The following is a 17,452-nucleotide window of genomic DNA, read 5'->3' on the forward strand; positions in this document are numbered from 1 at the left end:
GCCGAAGTTGGACGCTTAACCAACTGAGCCACCCAGGTGACCCTGGGATCCCTATTTCTTTTTTTCTTTTTTTTTTTTTAATTTTTTTTTTCAACGTTTATTTTATTTTTGGGACAGAGAGAGACAGAGCATGAACGGGCGAGGGGCAGAGAGAGAGGGAGACACAGAATCGGAAACAGGCTCCAGGCTCTGAGCCATCAGCCCAGAGCCCGACGCGGGGCTCGAACTCACGGACCGCGAGATCGTGACCTGGCTGAAGCCGGACGCTTAACCGACTGCACCACCCAGGCGCCCCGGGATCCCTATTTCTTAATTGCTACCTCTCTTCCAGGTTCTGTGCTGTCTGCTTCCCTTCTTGTTTCCCTTGTAGTATCACTCGTGCTCTATTATGGGATGCACCATGGGGTGCTAGGGGACAGAGTTTTCACTCAGGGCCTCATGTTTCCAAGTGTCCATGGCATTAGGAGAGGGCTATTCCCCACCTGGGAACCCCTCTGCCCCTTCACCTATTCTGTCTCCACTCTGAGACATCCCTCCCAGCCTCTGAAGAGCATCTGGAGGGAAGATTGCTACCCTCCAGGTCCAGGCAATGTCAACAGCCCTGGTGTGTGGCTCATTATATATTTCTGGGTCACATGTATAAACATGAACTGCCTACCTGTCCTAGGAGAGGGAGCCTTGAGCAAGCAGGTCTTCCATCCAAACAGGGGGGAAAAAACCCCATCTGCTTTTCATTTCTCACAGAGCTTCTTCTAGCCGTGAAGTCCCTGCCTGCAGAGCTCCAGGGTTGGGGTGTGGAGGGGGGTTGCCTGAAGAGGGAGCAGCAGGCTGCAATCCACCCACAGCTCTGAGATGGCTGCTTTGTGGGGCAGAGGGAGGGCTGGCTCCAGCAGACCCTGGATTCAGGAGCCGGGGGGCAAGTTGGTCATGCCTCCATCAGATCTTTGAGCAGGCTGGGCTCAGCCTGCCATGCCGGGCCTGGAGCTCAGGCAGGCCTCTGCTCCCAGACCTTGAAGGAGGGCCCATGACCCTGGCATCTGGCCACAGAGCCATGAGGTTTATCTGGACAGGAACAATGGAGCCATTGTCACCCTCCGGACCCCATCAGCTCCCTGGCTGAGCCTGATGTGAGAAGAGGGACATAAACAAGCAACTTCAGGGCCTTTGGGGCCAGAAAAGAGCAGTGACCCATAGACACTGTAGATGTCCAGGCTTAAGACTCTGGACAGTGGATAGCTGTTGGGGTGTGGGGGGGTGCTGGTGGTGGGCAAAGGGGCCTTGCTCATAAGGGGGTGAGATTTCCATTGGGTGGGTGGGTGGGGCAGTTGTACAAATGTACAAATGTACAAATGAAAAGCAGACACCCGGACAGGCTCTGTGCCAGGGACTGACACATCTCTCTTGGATCTTCACTGCAGCCACTAAAACATTTAGACTTCTGCTCATTTTACAGGTGAGGAGGTGAGGAAAATAAAGTTCAGAGAAGTTGAGCAACTTGCCCAAGGTCACAAAGCTAGTAAGCAGCAGACCCAAGATGCAAACCCGGATAGCTGACACCAGAGCTGAGCTCTCTCCGTTACATCCTGCAGCTTCTCACAGTGAATAGATTTCTCAAACCCAAAGTTAGAACATATGGCCTGTAAAGAATATGTATATTTATAATGATAACAGCACAGAACAGGCTTGTTTGAGTCATTTTTAAAATTTTTATTTTATTTAAAAAATTATTTATATCAAAGTAATGATAAAAAAAAGAGTAATGATGCACAGAGTTGAAAAAGTTAGAGGATATGAAAAAATTATTTAAAAAAAACCCCAACAACTCACTCCTCCTCCGCCCCAATCCCATTTCCTAAGGACAACTTCTTTCAATGCTTTTAGCTGCTTCTCTGTGTGTGTGTCTTTTAATCCAATTTCTTGAAAATATGTATCAAACTCAGACTTTTTCTTCTTGCTTCCTGTTAATGGGGGTGAAGATTTTTCCCACTCACCCATCCCATTCTCCCCCCACGTTAAAGCACACATACATTTCCCTTCTCCTCATCCTCCCACTATAATTATGTAATATTAAACTAATTTAATATATTAATATAATTATTTAATTTTAAATTAAAATCATCAGTATTTACATTATTCTGAATATATAAAAATTGTTCACTACTACCAGTCAGTACCCTGGATTTCACTGAATGTAAGACACCATTGATTGTAATATGAAACACCAAGAAAGAAAATATGCTGCCAATCAAATCCTTTATTGCTTAAATTTTTAATGTAAACTTATTCAAAATGCTCTTACTGAGACCTACAATTTTTATCACCTATCAATCTTATGAGTACAACAAAGAAAAATGTAAGCAAAATTAATTATTCCAAAACCTTCTTTGAATTCAGAGTTCACCTCTTCTGAATCACTTTTCTCTTTGATTGTCAGTGCTCATTTGTTTTGTTTGTTTGCTTGTTTTAGAGTATCATTTTTTGAACCACCCAGGGTTTCAGTGATACCACAGTTCTTAAAGAATATTCCACTCTGGTCTCCAGAGTTTTCTTCCAAGCTATTGTTCCCATTCTGCAAGTTTGGATGCTGATACTCTCTTGATCTTACCAGAAGGTATCCACAGAAGGTTTTCCAAAAAAACCAGGACTCAAATTCCCTCCTCATATGATCCTGAAATGTTAATGTGTGCTGTTACCGGAATACCAGGAATGATGACCAAGTTATTGGTCAATGTCCAACAGCTGCTACAAATCCTTCTCGATATCATTTATTAAATGTAAACACAAATGGTTCTGATCATCTATTCAGTCCCATCCTCTTTCTTCTGCCCCTAGGCTCCAGCCTCCTGCCCCAATGTGGACTGGTTGCTCCTGGGGCTTCCCTGCTTGGCTGTTATCCTGGGACTTACCTTCTCTCCTCTCCTTTTCACTGAATCCTATGTCTCCCAATTTTTTGATTTACTTGCTTATTTTGGTAAAACACATCTCCACTATCTTCCTAAGAAAAGGAACATGATAGATCAATTTTTAAAAATTCATTGGGGCACATGGGTAGCTCAGTGGGTTAAACATCAAACTCTTGATATTGGCTCAGGTCATGATCTCATGGTTCATGAGATTGAGCCCCACAATAGGCTCTGCACTGTCAGTGCAGAGTCTGCTTGGGATTCCCTCTCTCCCTCTCTCTCTCTGCCCCTCCCCCACATGCATGGGAGTGTGCACGCTCTCTCTCTCAAAATAAACATTAAAAATTTTTTTTAAAAAGATAAAAATTTTTGCATGTCTGATTCATTTTATCTCCATACTTGATTGATAGCTTTGATACAGAATTCTAGGTTAAAAATAATTTTCACTCAGAATTTTAAAGGCATTCATTCCCCCACTGTTTTCTAGATTCCAGTGTTGCGATTGAGAAGTCTGATGTAATTCTTATTCCCCAACTTTTCTAGTTTTTTCTTTTTCTTTAGGCTCTAGAAACTTTTTGGATCTTCTCTTTCATTACAATATCCTGAATTTTCCAACTGAGGTGTCTTAGTGCATGACCTTTTTGGGAACTCACTCGGCCCTTTCAGTGTGAAGCCTCATCCTCCATGCTGGCAGATTTTCTTATGTTATTTCATCCTTAATTTCTTCCTCAACTTTTCCTCTGTTCTCTTTTTTGTAACTCTTATGAATCCAACCAAGTGATGGCCGTTGTGCATTGATCCTCTAATATTCTGTTATTTCTCTCCTGTTCGTGATTTCTTATTTTTTTCTTGTTCTAATTTCAGGGAGATTTTTATTCAACTTCATCTTATATTCTTCAATTCGATTTTTATTTCCCCAATCACATTTTTAGTATATTAAAAATATATTTTTATATATCAGAAGATTCAATGAGTTTTTTCTAATTACTTTTTAAGATGTTTTCTTATATTTCTCTAATTGTCCCTGCACCTTTCTTCATTCCTTCTGCTTGTTTGTTTTGATCTTTCTCTTTCACTTTATAGGCTTTTTTTTCAAATGTCTAGTGATTTGGGGCTATTTGTTTGTATTTAAAATAAATCAACTAACCATTTCCCACTGAAAGGAACCGGCATCTTAGAGTAATGGCTGACTCCGGGTCTGAGGTTAGGAAATGTACAAGGTGAGCCTGGAGCATCTCTTCACACCAAATAGCAAGGATGCAACCAAAGGCAAAAGGGCCATCATGTCAAAGGACCCAGGAACCAACCTGAAGAGGCTTTGTCCTGGAAGAGATGGCATAGCCATGAAAGATAAGTGCAATGGACTGAGACACATCAATAGTGTTTAAAGCCATTCTGAGTTTGTAATAATAATAATAATAATAAAAGAATAAGATTAATTGATCATCACAGACACTAGGAAAACAGCTCATTCTTTGAAAGGTGGTAGATAAAGGAAGAGTATCAAACATTTACCCTGCTTTTCCTATACGACTCTATCATTGGGTAACCAAATAGGAGATGAGAAGTTTTTCTTTGTAGAAGTCCAACTAATACAGTGTAACCCCCACAACATTAATGGATCTGGAAAACAATCATCAATGGCTGCTAACATTTAAAAAAAACACAGAGAAAATCATATACAACATACCTCTTAAAAAAAAGTACATAAAACACTTATGAAGTAACCTTGCTGGAATCTAAACTGAATAAAGTCTTTAGATCTAGCATCAATTTACAGATGATACAGACAATAGTGGAACACGTTAAGATGTACCACTTGGATTGCAATCAGAAAAATCTGGACTGTGGAAAACGCTATTGGACAAATGACCAGGTTTCTTCAGTAAATAAATTGCATAGAGAAAGAAGAGAAACATTGTTCTAGCACCATACCCCGTTAGTGTCCTTCAGCTTTCTTGGAGTCTCCAAATTTGGAGACTCACCAGTTGGCTCTTTAGAGTAAGGGTCTTAGTCTCTCTTTGTTGGGGAGGGGGTGAAATGGATGGAAGGATTGCTGTGTAGGATGGGATAGAATCCCTGGATTACAATCTCTCAATTTAGACAATTTCAACTGCCCCCCCCCCCCACCTTATACCTCATCTTCACATTCCACAATACCCAACATCCCAACTTCTAAGCCCTTCTGGGGGCTGGGATCAGTTTGCTTCTCTGCCATATTTTCCTCTGTAAACTGTTCTGTTCTGTTCTGCCTAGTCAATTATGACTATCCATCCACTTTCCATCTCCCTAAAATATGTTTAATCTCTTCTCCATTGATGTCTCTTTTGTTCTCTCTGTCATTGTGGACCTATACCTTTTAAAATTCCTCACTCTCCTTTTAGTGGGGTTTTGTGAAGGAGTAGAGATATACATGTATGATCAATCAATCTGCCATGCATAAAGCTTTAAACTAGGACTGTCCCAGAAATTCTAATATGGCAATCTCCAGTAACAGAGTAACTGTATGGTTTTCTGCTACGGGAGAGAGCAGGCAAGACGGCCAGGGCCTGGATAATCTCCTTGCAGACCCAGCAACTTCCTTGGACACCAGCGACAATGGCTGATCATTAAAACATTTTCTGAGCATTAGGTCCACCATTCAGCAGAGAGTTTAGATTTCAAATAACTTGAGAGCTGCCAGACCAGCTTGGAGAATGTAGAGATAACTAGAAGAGAGCTCAGAATCAGCTTCACTGTATGCCAAGGCCCAACAAAGCCCCATGTGTATCCTGATGGGGTATATGTAGAAAAAGTCCGTGTTTCTGCACTTCCAGGACATCTAGCAGCCCAAGATCATGAATCCATTGCAATTAAGCCTCCAGACACATCATTCCCTGAACTACTCTGGCAAAGGCCAGAAAATTGCCAAATCCAGGATAGCTCATCACACAGCAACCCCCTGACACTGTTGACCACTCGCCACCTTTTCTTTCTCCAAACCAGTTCAGGTTACACTGATAAATAACCATCACAGAGGAGCTGACTTTATTTCCCCTTCCTGACCGCAAGCAGCAGTAAACACACACACACACACACACACACACACACACACACACACACACAGAGGTATGCACGCTCTCATGCACTGCCCTCTGTGCTGCCACCTGTATCTCACCTCTTGTGCTTGGAGAATTGGGAAGGAGGCTGGGTATTTAGATTTTCCTGAAGGAATAGTAGTTCACATAAACTGTTTAATAGGGGTTAGGCACTTAGAAGTCCTTTTAATGGACACTGGTTTGCATAAACTGTTTGTATTTAGATTTTTTTAAGGGATGTTAATTACTTAAGCTATCAATAAAGCATTGTTAAATCCTTCCTTGGAGTCAGTGGATCATTTGGCTGTAACTTAGAGTTACCGCCTTGCACCCCCAGGAAGTATGGACAGTAGAGGAAGCTGGCTTGGAGGGCTGGGTCCTACCTCCTCCTGACACTGGTGGTCAGCTCTTGGTTAGCACTTGGTTTCTGTAAGCGATTGTGATAGCAGATGCTGAGGACTGAAAGCTTATGAGCAGGAACCCCAAAGCCCCAAATAGGGCAATGGAAGGGCACTTGCGGAGGCCAGGCTTCTGTGGTCAAAAGTCAAGGCTTTCTCACCAGGCCAGATGACAGACCAGGGGACCTGAGCCGGGGGTTCACCTCCAGTCTGCCCAGGAATGCTGGGCAGCCCACTCTAACTTCTCTCCCTTTCTTTCCCCTTTGTGGTCAGATGGTAGGTAGTCCACTATGGTAGGGATGTGGACATGAAATCCTCTCCTTATTCTGTCATGGAAAATCTAGTCTAGACTCCTGAGATCAGGCCCCAAAGAGACATCTTGGGAAGGTGGTAAAACCAATTCCTAGTGTACCTGTGGCTGGTTGGCAGCAACCTTCAGAGAAGCCCCTGCAGCTGAGCCGTTGCTCCAAGTGCGAGTTATGGGGTTAGCATAAGATATCTTCCCACGGCAGAGGCCAGCTCAACACAGAGAGGGATGAACCAAGTGTCAGGCCTCATCATCAAGCCAGAGAGCCCTAACATCTGATAAGGTATGGGACCCAGGAACTGTGGGCCAACTGTCAGAAGCCAAACCAGGCAGGCAGCACCTACAGAAAAGGCATTGACATCCAAAGCAGCGGTTCCTAAATTTGGCTGCGTGCTGTAAGCACCTGGGGGCTTTAAAAAATCCCAGTACCGGGGCGCCTGGGTGGCTCAGTTGGTTAAGCATCGATTTCAGCTCAGGTCATGACCTCACAGTTTGTGAGTTCAAGTCCCACATCAGGCTCTTTGCTGACAGCTCAGAGCCTGGAGCCTGCTTCAGATTCTGTGTCTCCCTCTCTCTCTGCTCTTCCCTTGCTCATGCTCTGTCTCTCTCTGTCTCTCAAAAATAAATTAACGTTTAAAAAAAATTTTTTTTTAATTCCCAGTGCCCACCTGCACCTCAGACCGATCACGTCAGAATCTCTGAGGTTGGGACCAAGCATCAGTGTTTTTCAAATCTCTCCTGGTGATTCTACTGGGCAGCCAAGGCAGAACTACTGCCAAGAGCCAGGCTAGCTTCATTCCCAACCTGATTTATGCTACCCAGCTTTGTAAGCCAGAGCCCTGGATGGCACCACCGTGGGCCAAGCCTTTGGCCGAGCCCCCCAGAGCTGCTAACTTCCCTTCCTCCTTCATGCAAAAGACAGTGTGCCTGATGCGCCCTGGAGCTGTTTGATGTTGTGACCCTGTGTGTTTCCATCACCTGCAGATCTTCCTCCTCTTCTCTCCATCCCCACCCCCTGCCTTAGTTCAGTTTTCCCCATCACTCACCTGAGCTATTGCAGTGGCCTCCAAACAGGCTCCCCTGACTAACCCATTCTCTGCACCAGGCCAGGTGCAAAGTGGTCTCTCTCTTTTCCCAGGCCTCATCTCCCACCCTTTCCCCACTCATACCCAATGATCCTGCCACCAGGTCCCTCGGTGCTCCATGCTATTTCACACCTCTGTGTCCCCTCCTGAGCTGCCTGGAAAATCCCCATCCTTCAAGCTCCAGGCCAAGGGCAGCTTTCCGAGAAGGCTTTGCAGACCATGCTGAGCCTGATGGGTTTCTAGTGCCTCTGGTGCCACCAGTGCCACCACTGAACCTAGCCTTCACCCCTCCCTGCATGCTTTGCACGGCATCTGTTTCTCTTTCTCTCTGGGACCACTTTACTGCTCCTAGAAGATCTTCACTTGCAGACCTTGGGAACCTAACAAAAAGCCGACTTCCTGAGCTCAGGGTAGGACCCCTGCCCGGGTCCACTTCCTCTCACCCACTTTGAACCACCTCTGCGCCCACTTTCCCCAGGCCCTGACCCGCTGCGCTTGGCAACTTGGTTTCATTTTCTGTGGATGTCAATTGGTAAGTAGGCTCTAGATGGGCTGCTTGTGACCAAGCTGGCAGGTCACTGAGGCTGCTCTAGCCCAGGCCCCAAGATCATGCCACAGAAATCCCATCCAGGACAGGGAATCCTTTGTGATCTCATCTGCTTATTCCTTGAGGCCAGGGACCAAGCCTTATTCAACTTTGGATCTCAAATGCCTAGTACCATGCCTCCAACCAGACCCAGCCTTCTGTAGGTACTCAATAAATGTTAATTGGATGGGTAGTTGGATGAATGGATGGCAGCTTGGCTGGTAAGGGTAAGGACTGAAGGACAGATGGAGCCATAAATGAATGAATGGTGTTTCCTTTCTATTTGCCCTAGTTCCTCCCTTCTGACGGTCAGACCTTTTCTGCTCCCTTATACCTCCCCTCTGGCAGTCAGCTGCAATGGCCCATGGGGGTATACACCCAGGTGCAGCTAGAAAAGGTCAGACCAGAATGTCACAACAGCTCACCAAGGAGGTGTCCCCTTGCCCGAATGCCATTTGCAGTGAAACTGTACCCCAAACCGTCCAGCACCTGACTGCATCCTTTAACCATTCTGTAATTAGGTTAGATGCATCACTCACCATCTTTTCTTGGCTATACAGTGAGCCCTAGAGATCAGAGACTCTGCTTGTCTTACAACCCCTCCTCCCCCAGCTCAGATCTGATGCACAACAAATACTCAAGCCTCCTAGACACAAGAACGGAGGCTTTCCCCTCATTGAGGAAAAGATGGACTTCTTTCATCTAGAAAGTTCCGCCTCTGCAGAGATGGTTTGGCATCTGTTTCTCAATCTGGGATAAATGTTCTGGATCAAGGAGTCCCATTAAAATGCCTCCTAGAGCACTTAGGGAATTATGCTTGGGGAGTCCTTCTTGGCAGCAGATAATAAATCAATCACAGTCCAGTGAAAACGCTGAGTTAGAATGGGATCACTCAGGCCAAGCTAAAAAAGGAACCAGGGATACCCTTTCTCTTGAGGCCAAAACTCAGTCCTTTCTGTAAGACTTAGAATGACCAACCAGTCCAGTTTGCCCAATCCTCTTCCAGATTTAGCACCTAAAGTCCTGCATCCCGAGACCCCTCAGTCTCAGGCACACAAGGCCAGTTGGTCATTCTCACTTGGGTGCTCCTTCTCTCCCCTTGTCAGCAGTTCCCCTGCACAATGCAGGAGCCCCATGTGTGCCTCCATGTTTATGTGGGTGACCCTCACTTCCAAATACCTTCCCGGCTGTTAGACCTGGAAGCCGGCGTGAGTCCACGCCAGTGAAAAGAGCATGGGGCTCCTGTTTTCAACCATAGAGGCTGAATTCTGAACCTTGCTCCCTGTGCTACCCCAGCCCCAGCTCCCAAATACCGGGGAAATCACAAAGAAAGGGAAGGGAAGGGAGGCAAATGTACCTGAAGGAGGGAAACATTGGCAAGGCTGAGTCTGAAGAGGTAGTTCCTGTGAAAACAGAGACAAGAATCATAAATCAAGCTGGTTCTGCAGGCAGGTCCCCAGGAAGCAGCTTCCGGGCTCCAGCTTCATAAGGTGCCAGGACAGGGTGCAGACTGCAGAGGGCCTGTGGTGGGTCAACCCCCTGGGAGAGTTTTATCTCCATTGGCTCTGTTAACCCTCACAGAAACTCCATGAGTGGAGAGGGAAAACTGCATTTACAGATGAGGAAACAGGTTGGCCAAGTCATAGACAGTAAGTGAAGGAGTTGGGATTCACGCCCAGACTTGTCTACTCCTGAAGCCCACACCGTCCCTGCTCCCTGGCTGTCCTGGCAGGTCCAGGGAGCAGCCCCACCACCTTCCTCCCAGCCAGAGAGCCCACTTCTGTTAAACGTGATGCCTCATGGAGCTCCTGCAGGAGCCTAAACACACCATCTCCTTCCTTCCACCCAGACCCACTCCTGTCTGACTCCCCTCCTCAGACAGACCAGCCATCTCTCCTAACACCATGCCTGGGGCCCCCGGAGTCCTGTCTGCCTCCTCATCTCCCGCAGCCCCTGCCTGCGGTGACTCTGGATCTGACCTTCCCACGATCCCCTCCCTGGATCACCCTATCCGCTTTTGCCCCAGTGGCCCCCTCAGCGCCCCCACGATTCCTCTCCTGCGCCCCCCCAGCCCACATGGGGCTGCCAGCCTCATCTGCCTCAAATACTGTTTTCATCACATTAGCCTCCTGCTCAAAAACCTTAAATAAAGAAACGTGTCCACACAAAAACCTGCACATGGATGTTTATAGCAGCATTATTCACAATTGCTCAAACTTGGAAGCAACCAAGAAGCCTTTCAGCAGGTGAATGGATAAATACACTGTGGTGTATCCAGATAATAGAATATTATTCAGAGCAAAAAGGAAATGAGCTATCAAGTCATGAAAAGACATGGAGGAAACTTAGATGCATAATACTAAGTGAAAGAAGCCAATCTGAAAAGGCTACACACTGTATGATTCCAATTATATGACATTTTGGGAAAGGCAAAACTATGGAGACAGTAAGAGATCAGTGGTTGAGGGGAGGGAGGATGAACAGGTGGAGCACAGGATTTTTAGGGCAGTGAACCTCCTCTGTATGATGCTGTAACACTGGATACATGTCATTATACCTTTGTCCGAACTCCCAGAATGTACAACACTAAGAGACCATAATATAAACTATAGATGTGGGGTGATAATGATGTATATGTCAATGCAGTTCTTCAACGACAACAAATGTACCCCTCTTGTGGTGGAGGCTATGGGAGCAGGAGACACATGGGAAACATGTGTACCTTCTTATCAAGTCTGCTGTCAGCCTAGAAATGCTCTAAAAATAATATAGTCGTAATTTTTAAAAAGGCCTTAAATAGCAGTGATAATGATACTACTACCTCAGTTAGTCACCCATCGAGTACTCACAGCGTCAGACACTGAGGAAATTGCTTTGCCTGGACTCTGGAGCCACAAGCCCACTATCACTATGCACAGACTTGGAGGGGGACAGGGCCACAGTCAACACGCCACACAAAAGTGGCTGCAGGCTCACAGAGTAGACCCTGCAGCGGAGGCAGGGATAATCCCAGCTTGGCTACTTTCTGGGGACATTGTGGGGGCCTCAGTGTCTGTGTCTGTAAAATGGAGAAACTAATGCCGTCTTTCTCATTTCACAGGACTGTGGAGACAGGGGATGGTGTGGTGCATGTTAAAAGGCTTTATTAATATCAAACAGCTGTAAAGTCTTGGTTTTCCCTAAGAATTTTTTTTCTCTCCTTCTAACATTTTCTTTTAGCCATTCCTCTTTTGGTTCCTGAGGTTTTTAGGAATAATTGCTTTAGAACATTCTGGCCTACCTCGGCTGTACTGAGAAGAGAATTCAAGGGAAACGCTGTGGAGTGGGCCAGGAGGAGATGGGGGGTGGAGGGGTCCCTGTTGAATGAATCCAGGGGCCTGAAGGAGACACTTCAGCCTGGAGGCTTCTTGTCCCCAGCTCTGGCTCCAGGCCCAGCCGCTGCTTAGCTTCTTTGCCGTTCTGGGGCCGGACAGGCCTCGCCATTGACCTTGGCTGCAGGCCTCTGCTGTCCCTCCCCAGCCCCCTGCCCTGCAGAGCTTCCCCACCCCCTCCCTCCTGGCCTGAGAACAGATGGACTCGGACTCTGCCCCAGCTGTCTGCTCAGGTAACAGAGGCATCTGCTCACAGCTTTAAAAAATTAGGGGAAACATTGCATCACTTTATTAATTTTTATCCCATCAAAAATCGTTTATCACGGCAACGTAGTCTGCTCCTCTGGGAGACTCCCTAGAGAACGGGGGAGAAGAAACTGAGAAACCACTTCATTTGCTGTGAGGGGTGTGAGGCACCATGTCCTACCTGACTGTCCCCTGTCTCTGAGGGCACAGCCAGGCTCAAAACGCCAGGAAAAGGCATGCCTGTTGTGTGGGGAAGCCCCAGAGTGGGTCCGGAACAGCAGCGAGAACACAGGCAGGCGGCTTAACCCTTCTGAGCTTCAGTTTCCTAATCCATACAGTAGGGATAATTACAGAACCCCTCTGCCCGGCGTTCATGTGAAGGTTAGGTGATTTATTACATGCCTGATTTACTATATGCTTTAGATGCTTTACTACATATATGGTACATAAAATAGTGCCTGGCACATGGCTGGCACAGAAAGACCGGCAGTTTTCAAAATGTGTCCACAAGGTTCAGAGCAGAGGCATCAGTGGTATCCTTTTGGGTTTAAAGAAGTACATCTGTGAGACTGGCAGGACCTGAATAAGGGAGAAGGATGGTCTCAATGTCAGCTTCCTAACTGCAATGCACTGTCATTATGCAAGATGTCACCACCGGGGGAAGCTGGGTGAAGGGTATGTGGACTGACTTCCTACAACTGCATGGAAATCCATAATTATCTGAAAATAAAAAGTAAAACCATTACAGCTGACCCTTGAACAACTCCAGTTTGTTCTACACACAGATTTCTTTTCAATACCGTACTGTAAATGTGTTTGCTCTTTCTTATGATTCTCTTAATAACACTTTTTTCCCTAGCTTATTTTGTTGTAAGAACACATTATATCATACATATACAAAATATGTGTTCATCGACCATTTATGTTATCAGTAAGGCTTCCAACCAACAGTAGGCTTTGAGTAGTTAGGCTTGGGGAGCCAAAAGTTATAGGTAGATTTTCAACTGCACGGAAGGGGAGGGAGGTCAGTGCCCTTAACCCCCCATGTTGTTCAAGGGTTAACGGTATTTTATTTGCTGGGAAAAATAAAGCCCATACCCTTGTATATTTGCGTAAGCACAGATTACCTCTGGGAGGACACATTCTCGTCGCAGGATGTGCCTCCAAGAAGGCGTCCTGTTAGGTATGTGTGTGTGTGTCTTTCACTGTATATTCTTTTGTACTTTTTGAATGTTTTACCATGACACATTCATATCACTGATGCAAAATAATTAATTAAAAAAATGCTTTCAGCCCTGGCTTCACAACAGTCCTGAGAGGTTGGCAACACAGAAGACTGGAAGCCAGACTTTACAGATGGTTCAGAGGTCAGTGTCCTAAGAGCAGTGCAGCTCCTCTGGTCTTTGTCCAGAGCTCTGCTTGGCTTGCTTCCTTTTCATAATGTAAATAGGGGGTGGGTACACTCTGGAAAACCTGAAGGTCAAGGTTGGTAAGCCACGCAGGATAGCCTGGGGTTGCCCAACCTAGTGGCCACCCTCCCCCACCTTCAGACCTGCTGAATCTGAACATCTGGGGTGGAGAGCTTCTGAAAAACACCAGTGCAGTCGAAGGTGATAAGGGACTGGCAGAAAAAAACTCTAGCCCAGAGGTAAGGAGACAGGAGTTCTAGCCCCATCCTCTGTTGTCGTCTTGTTCAATGGGATCTTGGGAAGGTCAATTCCCCTCTCCTGTCCCTTGTCTCCTCATGTTGAAATTGAAGGCAGTTAGATTAGACTAGTGATTTTCAAACCTAGGAGTCCTCAGACTCACCTGGAGGGCTTGCTAAAACTCATTGCTGGGCCCCACCCCCAGGGTTTCTGATTCAGCAGGCCTGGGGTGGGGCCAAGAATTTACATTTCTAACAAGTTCCTGGTGCTGTTGGTACCGCTGGTCCAGGGATCACTCTCTGAGACCCACTGGAGTAAACCATCTCTAAGCTCCCTTCTCTACTAGAGCTAAGAGTCTACAATTTTGTAAGGTCTCCACAAGCCCTCCCTAGAGCCAGAATAGTGAGGCTAAACAAGATTAGGCAACAGGGAGGGAAGTGAGGTGCTTCATACAGGAAGGCCATGGCCTGAGTCCAGCATCCCAGGTGCAGGCGGCCAGCCAGCCAGCAGGGGGCTCTTGGGCACCTTCCCTGCATGGAGCTCTCAGGGAGGACTTTGCCTGGGCAGTCCAGGAAGCAGGGTAGGGACGCGGGGTAGAAGGTGGCCAGCAGATGTTCCTGCTCTTGCAAACTACCAGCCACGGAATCTGGGGGTCTAGAGGTCACCCTCCTCCCCGCCTTGCTCCAACTAATGCTTCCTCTTGTGGGAGACAGACATTCAGATACAGAGAGGGCCTGGCAGAGAGGAACATGGGCCCAGGATGAGGGCCTGCCCATAGCGGGCTCATCCCAAATGACATTCCCTCCATCCAGTCCTAAGCACACTACCCCTCGTGGCACCAACCCTCCTGCACCTCGTTACCTGGCTCCCACGATGAGCTGGTTCCTGGAGGGATCCAGAGCAAGCTGGGAGAAGTCTCGGGCTCCAGGGTAGGTGAAGTTGAAGACCCACGGCTTCAGATCTGGTGGAGGGAGAAGCAGGCATTCCAGTTACTGTTGGACCAGCTGTGCCAGCACTGGACCCCACAATGAAAGGGCTAACATCAGCGAGCGGTGAGGCGGAAGCAGTCTTGGCACCCCCTACACCTGGGTTCCACTTGCCCCCTCTGTGAGCAGCCAGCTGGGAGAGATGGGGTGGGGATGTCGCCACTGTTCCTGCTATGTCCGCTATCTCAGAGAAGGGCTCCACCTAACCCCTAGCTGCCCAAAGGGAAAACTGTAATCATCCTTCCCTCCCCTAAACCCTCACCAGCACTTAAAAACACTCAGAAATCTTATCTGTCCCACTTCCAAGAAATCCATCCCTTTTGCCCTCTGTACCCTGCCCCCATCCAAGCTAGTATCATCTCTTGCCTGGCCTGGTGCCAGAAGCATCCTATCTAACCTGGCCTCCACTCCTGCCCCTCTGGTCGGTCCATTTCCTACATAGCAACCAGAGCGATCTTTCTAAAATGCAAATCTGGTTTTGTCGCTCTGCAGCTTAGAACCCTTTAATAGCTCCCAGTTGACCCCAGAAAAAGTCTCAACTCTTATGAAGGCCTTTGGGCTCTGCACTGTCTTCCCAGTTTGGATGCCTAGCACATTAATTATTTAGTGCCACAGAAAGAATCATACTTCATATTTTACATTTCCCCTCAAACTACTGCTCCAGCCATACTAAACTAGAACACTGTGCAGATCTATCCCACCAGAGCCTGCAAACTTTGCCTTTCTGTTCTCCCTCAGTGGAACAGTTCCTGTTCAGCCCCATCCCCACCCTACCTCCTCCAAGAAGCCTTCCCTGACTCCTGAAAGCCTGGGTGAGGCCTCTACTTTACTGCCATCAAAGCCCCCATATTGCTGGGTGTATATCCCCATTGTTTTCCCTGGGGGGTAGGGAAGCCCTTGCTTCTTAGATCTCTAGGCTGTGTCCAGCACCTGGAAGGAATTGAGTAAATGCAGGATCAATCCACAATTCCCATCTGTACAAGAAGAACCAAGTTTTCAAACAAGCTTCCGTGGAGGTGGGAAACAGAAGGTGGGTTTATCCCTGTCTATCCCTGTCTCCAACGAAGGAGCTTCCCAGCCGAGGCCAAAGTCTTCCATGGAGATTGGTGGGCAGAGAGGAGATCTCACAGCCCTCTGGATGGATGGGGCAGTGGTCTGTGGAAGGTACGCCTGGGGATGGTACGTCAGGGTACGCTGACTTTCCCTCTTTCCCTTCCACTGGAGACCCACTTCTCCCGTCCTGGTCCAGAACCCCTTAATAGCACTCCTCAGCCTCTGCCTCATAGATGGGAGGGAACTGACCAATAACGAGAGAGCCAGAGAACCACGGGGCAGAGAACTTTCATGCCAATGGAGAAAAAGATGAGGGGGGAATGTGAGGTCCGGTGCTTTCTCCCCACAGTCTATTAGCAACTGGCTCACAGAAGGCCCAAAGAAGTGCGTGCGTGCATGTGTGTGTGTGTGTGTGTGTGTGTGTGTGTGTAATCCAGGGGAAATAAATCATTGCTCATTATCCCTCCACTACAGAGTAAAAGCAGCCCTTCATTTCTGCACGACAAGCAAACACTTAATCGCTCCCTGGAGAACTTGAGGTTTTGTGAGTTGGATGTTTTTCAGAAAACTGTGATATGCATGATTAAAAAAAAGAAGAAGAAAGAAATTCTACAGCAAAATGTAACAAACCCCTTGGGTCTGCCTCTGTCCTCAGCAGGGGACTATAGGTTAGCAAGAATCACCATGAAGTTGCAATGGCATTTGGGCAATATCGGTATAAGAAGTGGATCAGGAGTCGGGTAAGCTGGATTTTTAGTTGACCTCAGGGCCACACTCAGAAATCCTGGTAGAATAGTATACTACTTTATAGACTAAGCCAAGGACTCTCCTCCAGGAAGACTTCCTGGATCACAATCTCTCCACCCTGATTTTATTTTGCTCCATATTCTCTCTACCTTGTCTATTCTGTTCACAGTGTATTTTTTTGTCACTCTGAATGTGCTCAAGCCTGTTTTCTGTGGTGGGGTTGGGGAAGATATGGAGGGCTTGCCTGTCACCATCAGATGAGTGCTCCCCAACGGTAGCAACTGGGTCACCCTTTAGTTCCTTTTGTCCCCTCCGACAGGGGTCTTCCAGATGTGGGCAGCTGAACAGGGGAAGGGGTGGCATGACTGGTGTGCAGCAAACCAGGAGAAACTCCATGTGGGGACTTCTCAGCTCAGTCTTCACTCAGGCCCTTCCCTGGGGCAGGGAAGGGAAAGGAAGACGAAACAGGGTAGGAGATGTGAAGACAATGGGAGGCAGGGGCAGAGGAAGGAGTGGAGGGTGACGGCCGCTTCCAGTTTCTTGTAACTGACAAGGGCAAGGGGAAAGGGGCGAGGGGGGAGAGAGGCAGGCGGGTGCAGCACGCTGGTCCTGGGGGAGCTGTCTTGGGAAAGGAGCCAGCTTCCTCTTATTAAACAGGCAAACAGGACCAGAGGGAAACCTGTCTTTAAAACACCAAGCACGTTCTGAGCTCCGTGTGCAGGGAAGGCTTTGGACGGCGACTTTAAGAGAAAAATGACATTCTCCATGACGCGCCTGTGATTTTAATTATAGTCAATTCAATTACCCAGTTTGTGGATTAACCACTGTCAGTGTTAACTCCATCCTGGCTTCTCCCTGCCTCCTAGAAATTCCATGCCGTGGCAGAAGGAATAACGTGCGGGCCAAAGAGAGACACAGGTGGGCCCCCCTTAAAAGAAGGAGAAAATTTAACCTTACAAGATGGAAAAACGCCTGCCAGACTCTGCAACTGGCAGGTCCTCTAGGGTATTTAGGGGTTATTCACAGATCAGCCAGGTGTCAGGGGAG

General features: G+C 47.3%; 1 protein-coding gene across 4 annotated transcripts in view; it reads right to left on the bottom strand.

The window, feature by feature from the left end:
• SEMA5B (semaphorin 5B) overlaps positions 1–17,452 on the bottom strand; it is a 118,320-nt gene that overhangs the window by 19,497 nt on the left and 81,371 nt on the right. For 3 of the 4 annotated variants that reach the window (XM_040484703.1, XM_040484704.1, XM_040484702.1), the window contains exons 3-4: positions 14,481–14,580; positions 9,714–9,759 (exon numbers count right to left, since the gene is read on the bottom strand). In XM_040484703.1, the coding sequence (XP_040340637.1) occupies positions 9,714–9,759; positions 14,481–14,580 (146 nt within the window). Of the gene's footprint in view, positions 1–658; positions 754–9,713; positions 9,760–14,480; positions 14,581–17,452 lie in introns of those variants that run through there. The other variant, XM_040484705.1, reaches the window with a different exon arrangement.

The sequence above is a fragment of the Herpailurus yagouaroundi genome, unplaced genomic scaffold, assembly GCF_014898765.1.
Source record: "Herpailurus yagouaroundi ecotype Mexico unplaced genomic scaffold, PumYag 162, whole genome shotgun sequence".
NCBI classification, from domain to species: Eukaryota; Metazoa; Chordata; class Mammalia; order Carnivora; family Felidae; genus Herpailurus; species Herpailurus yagouaroundi.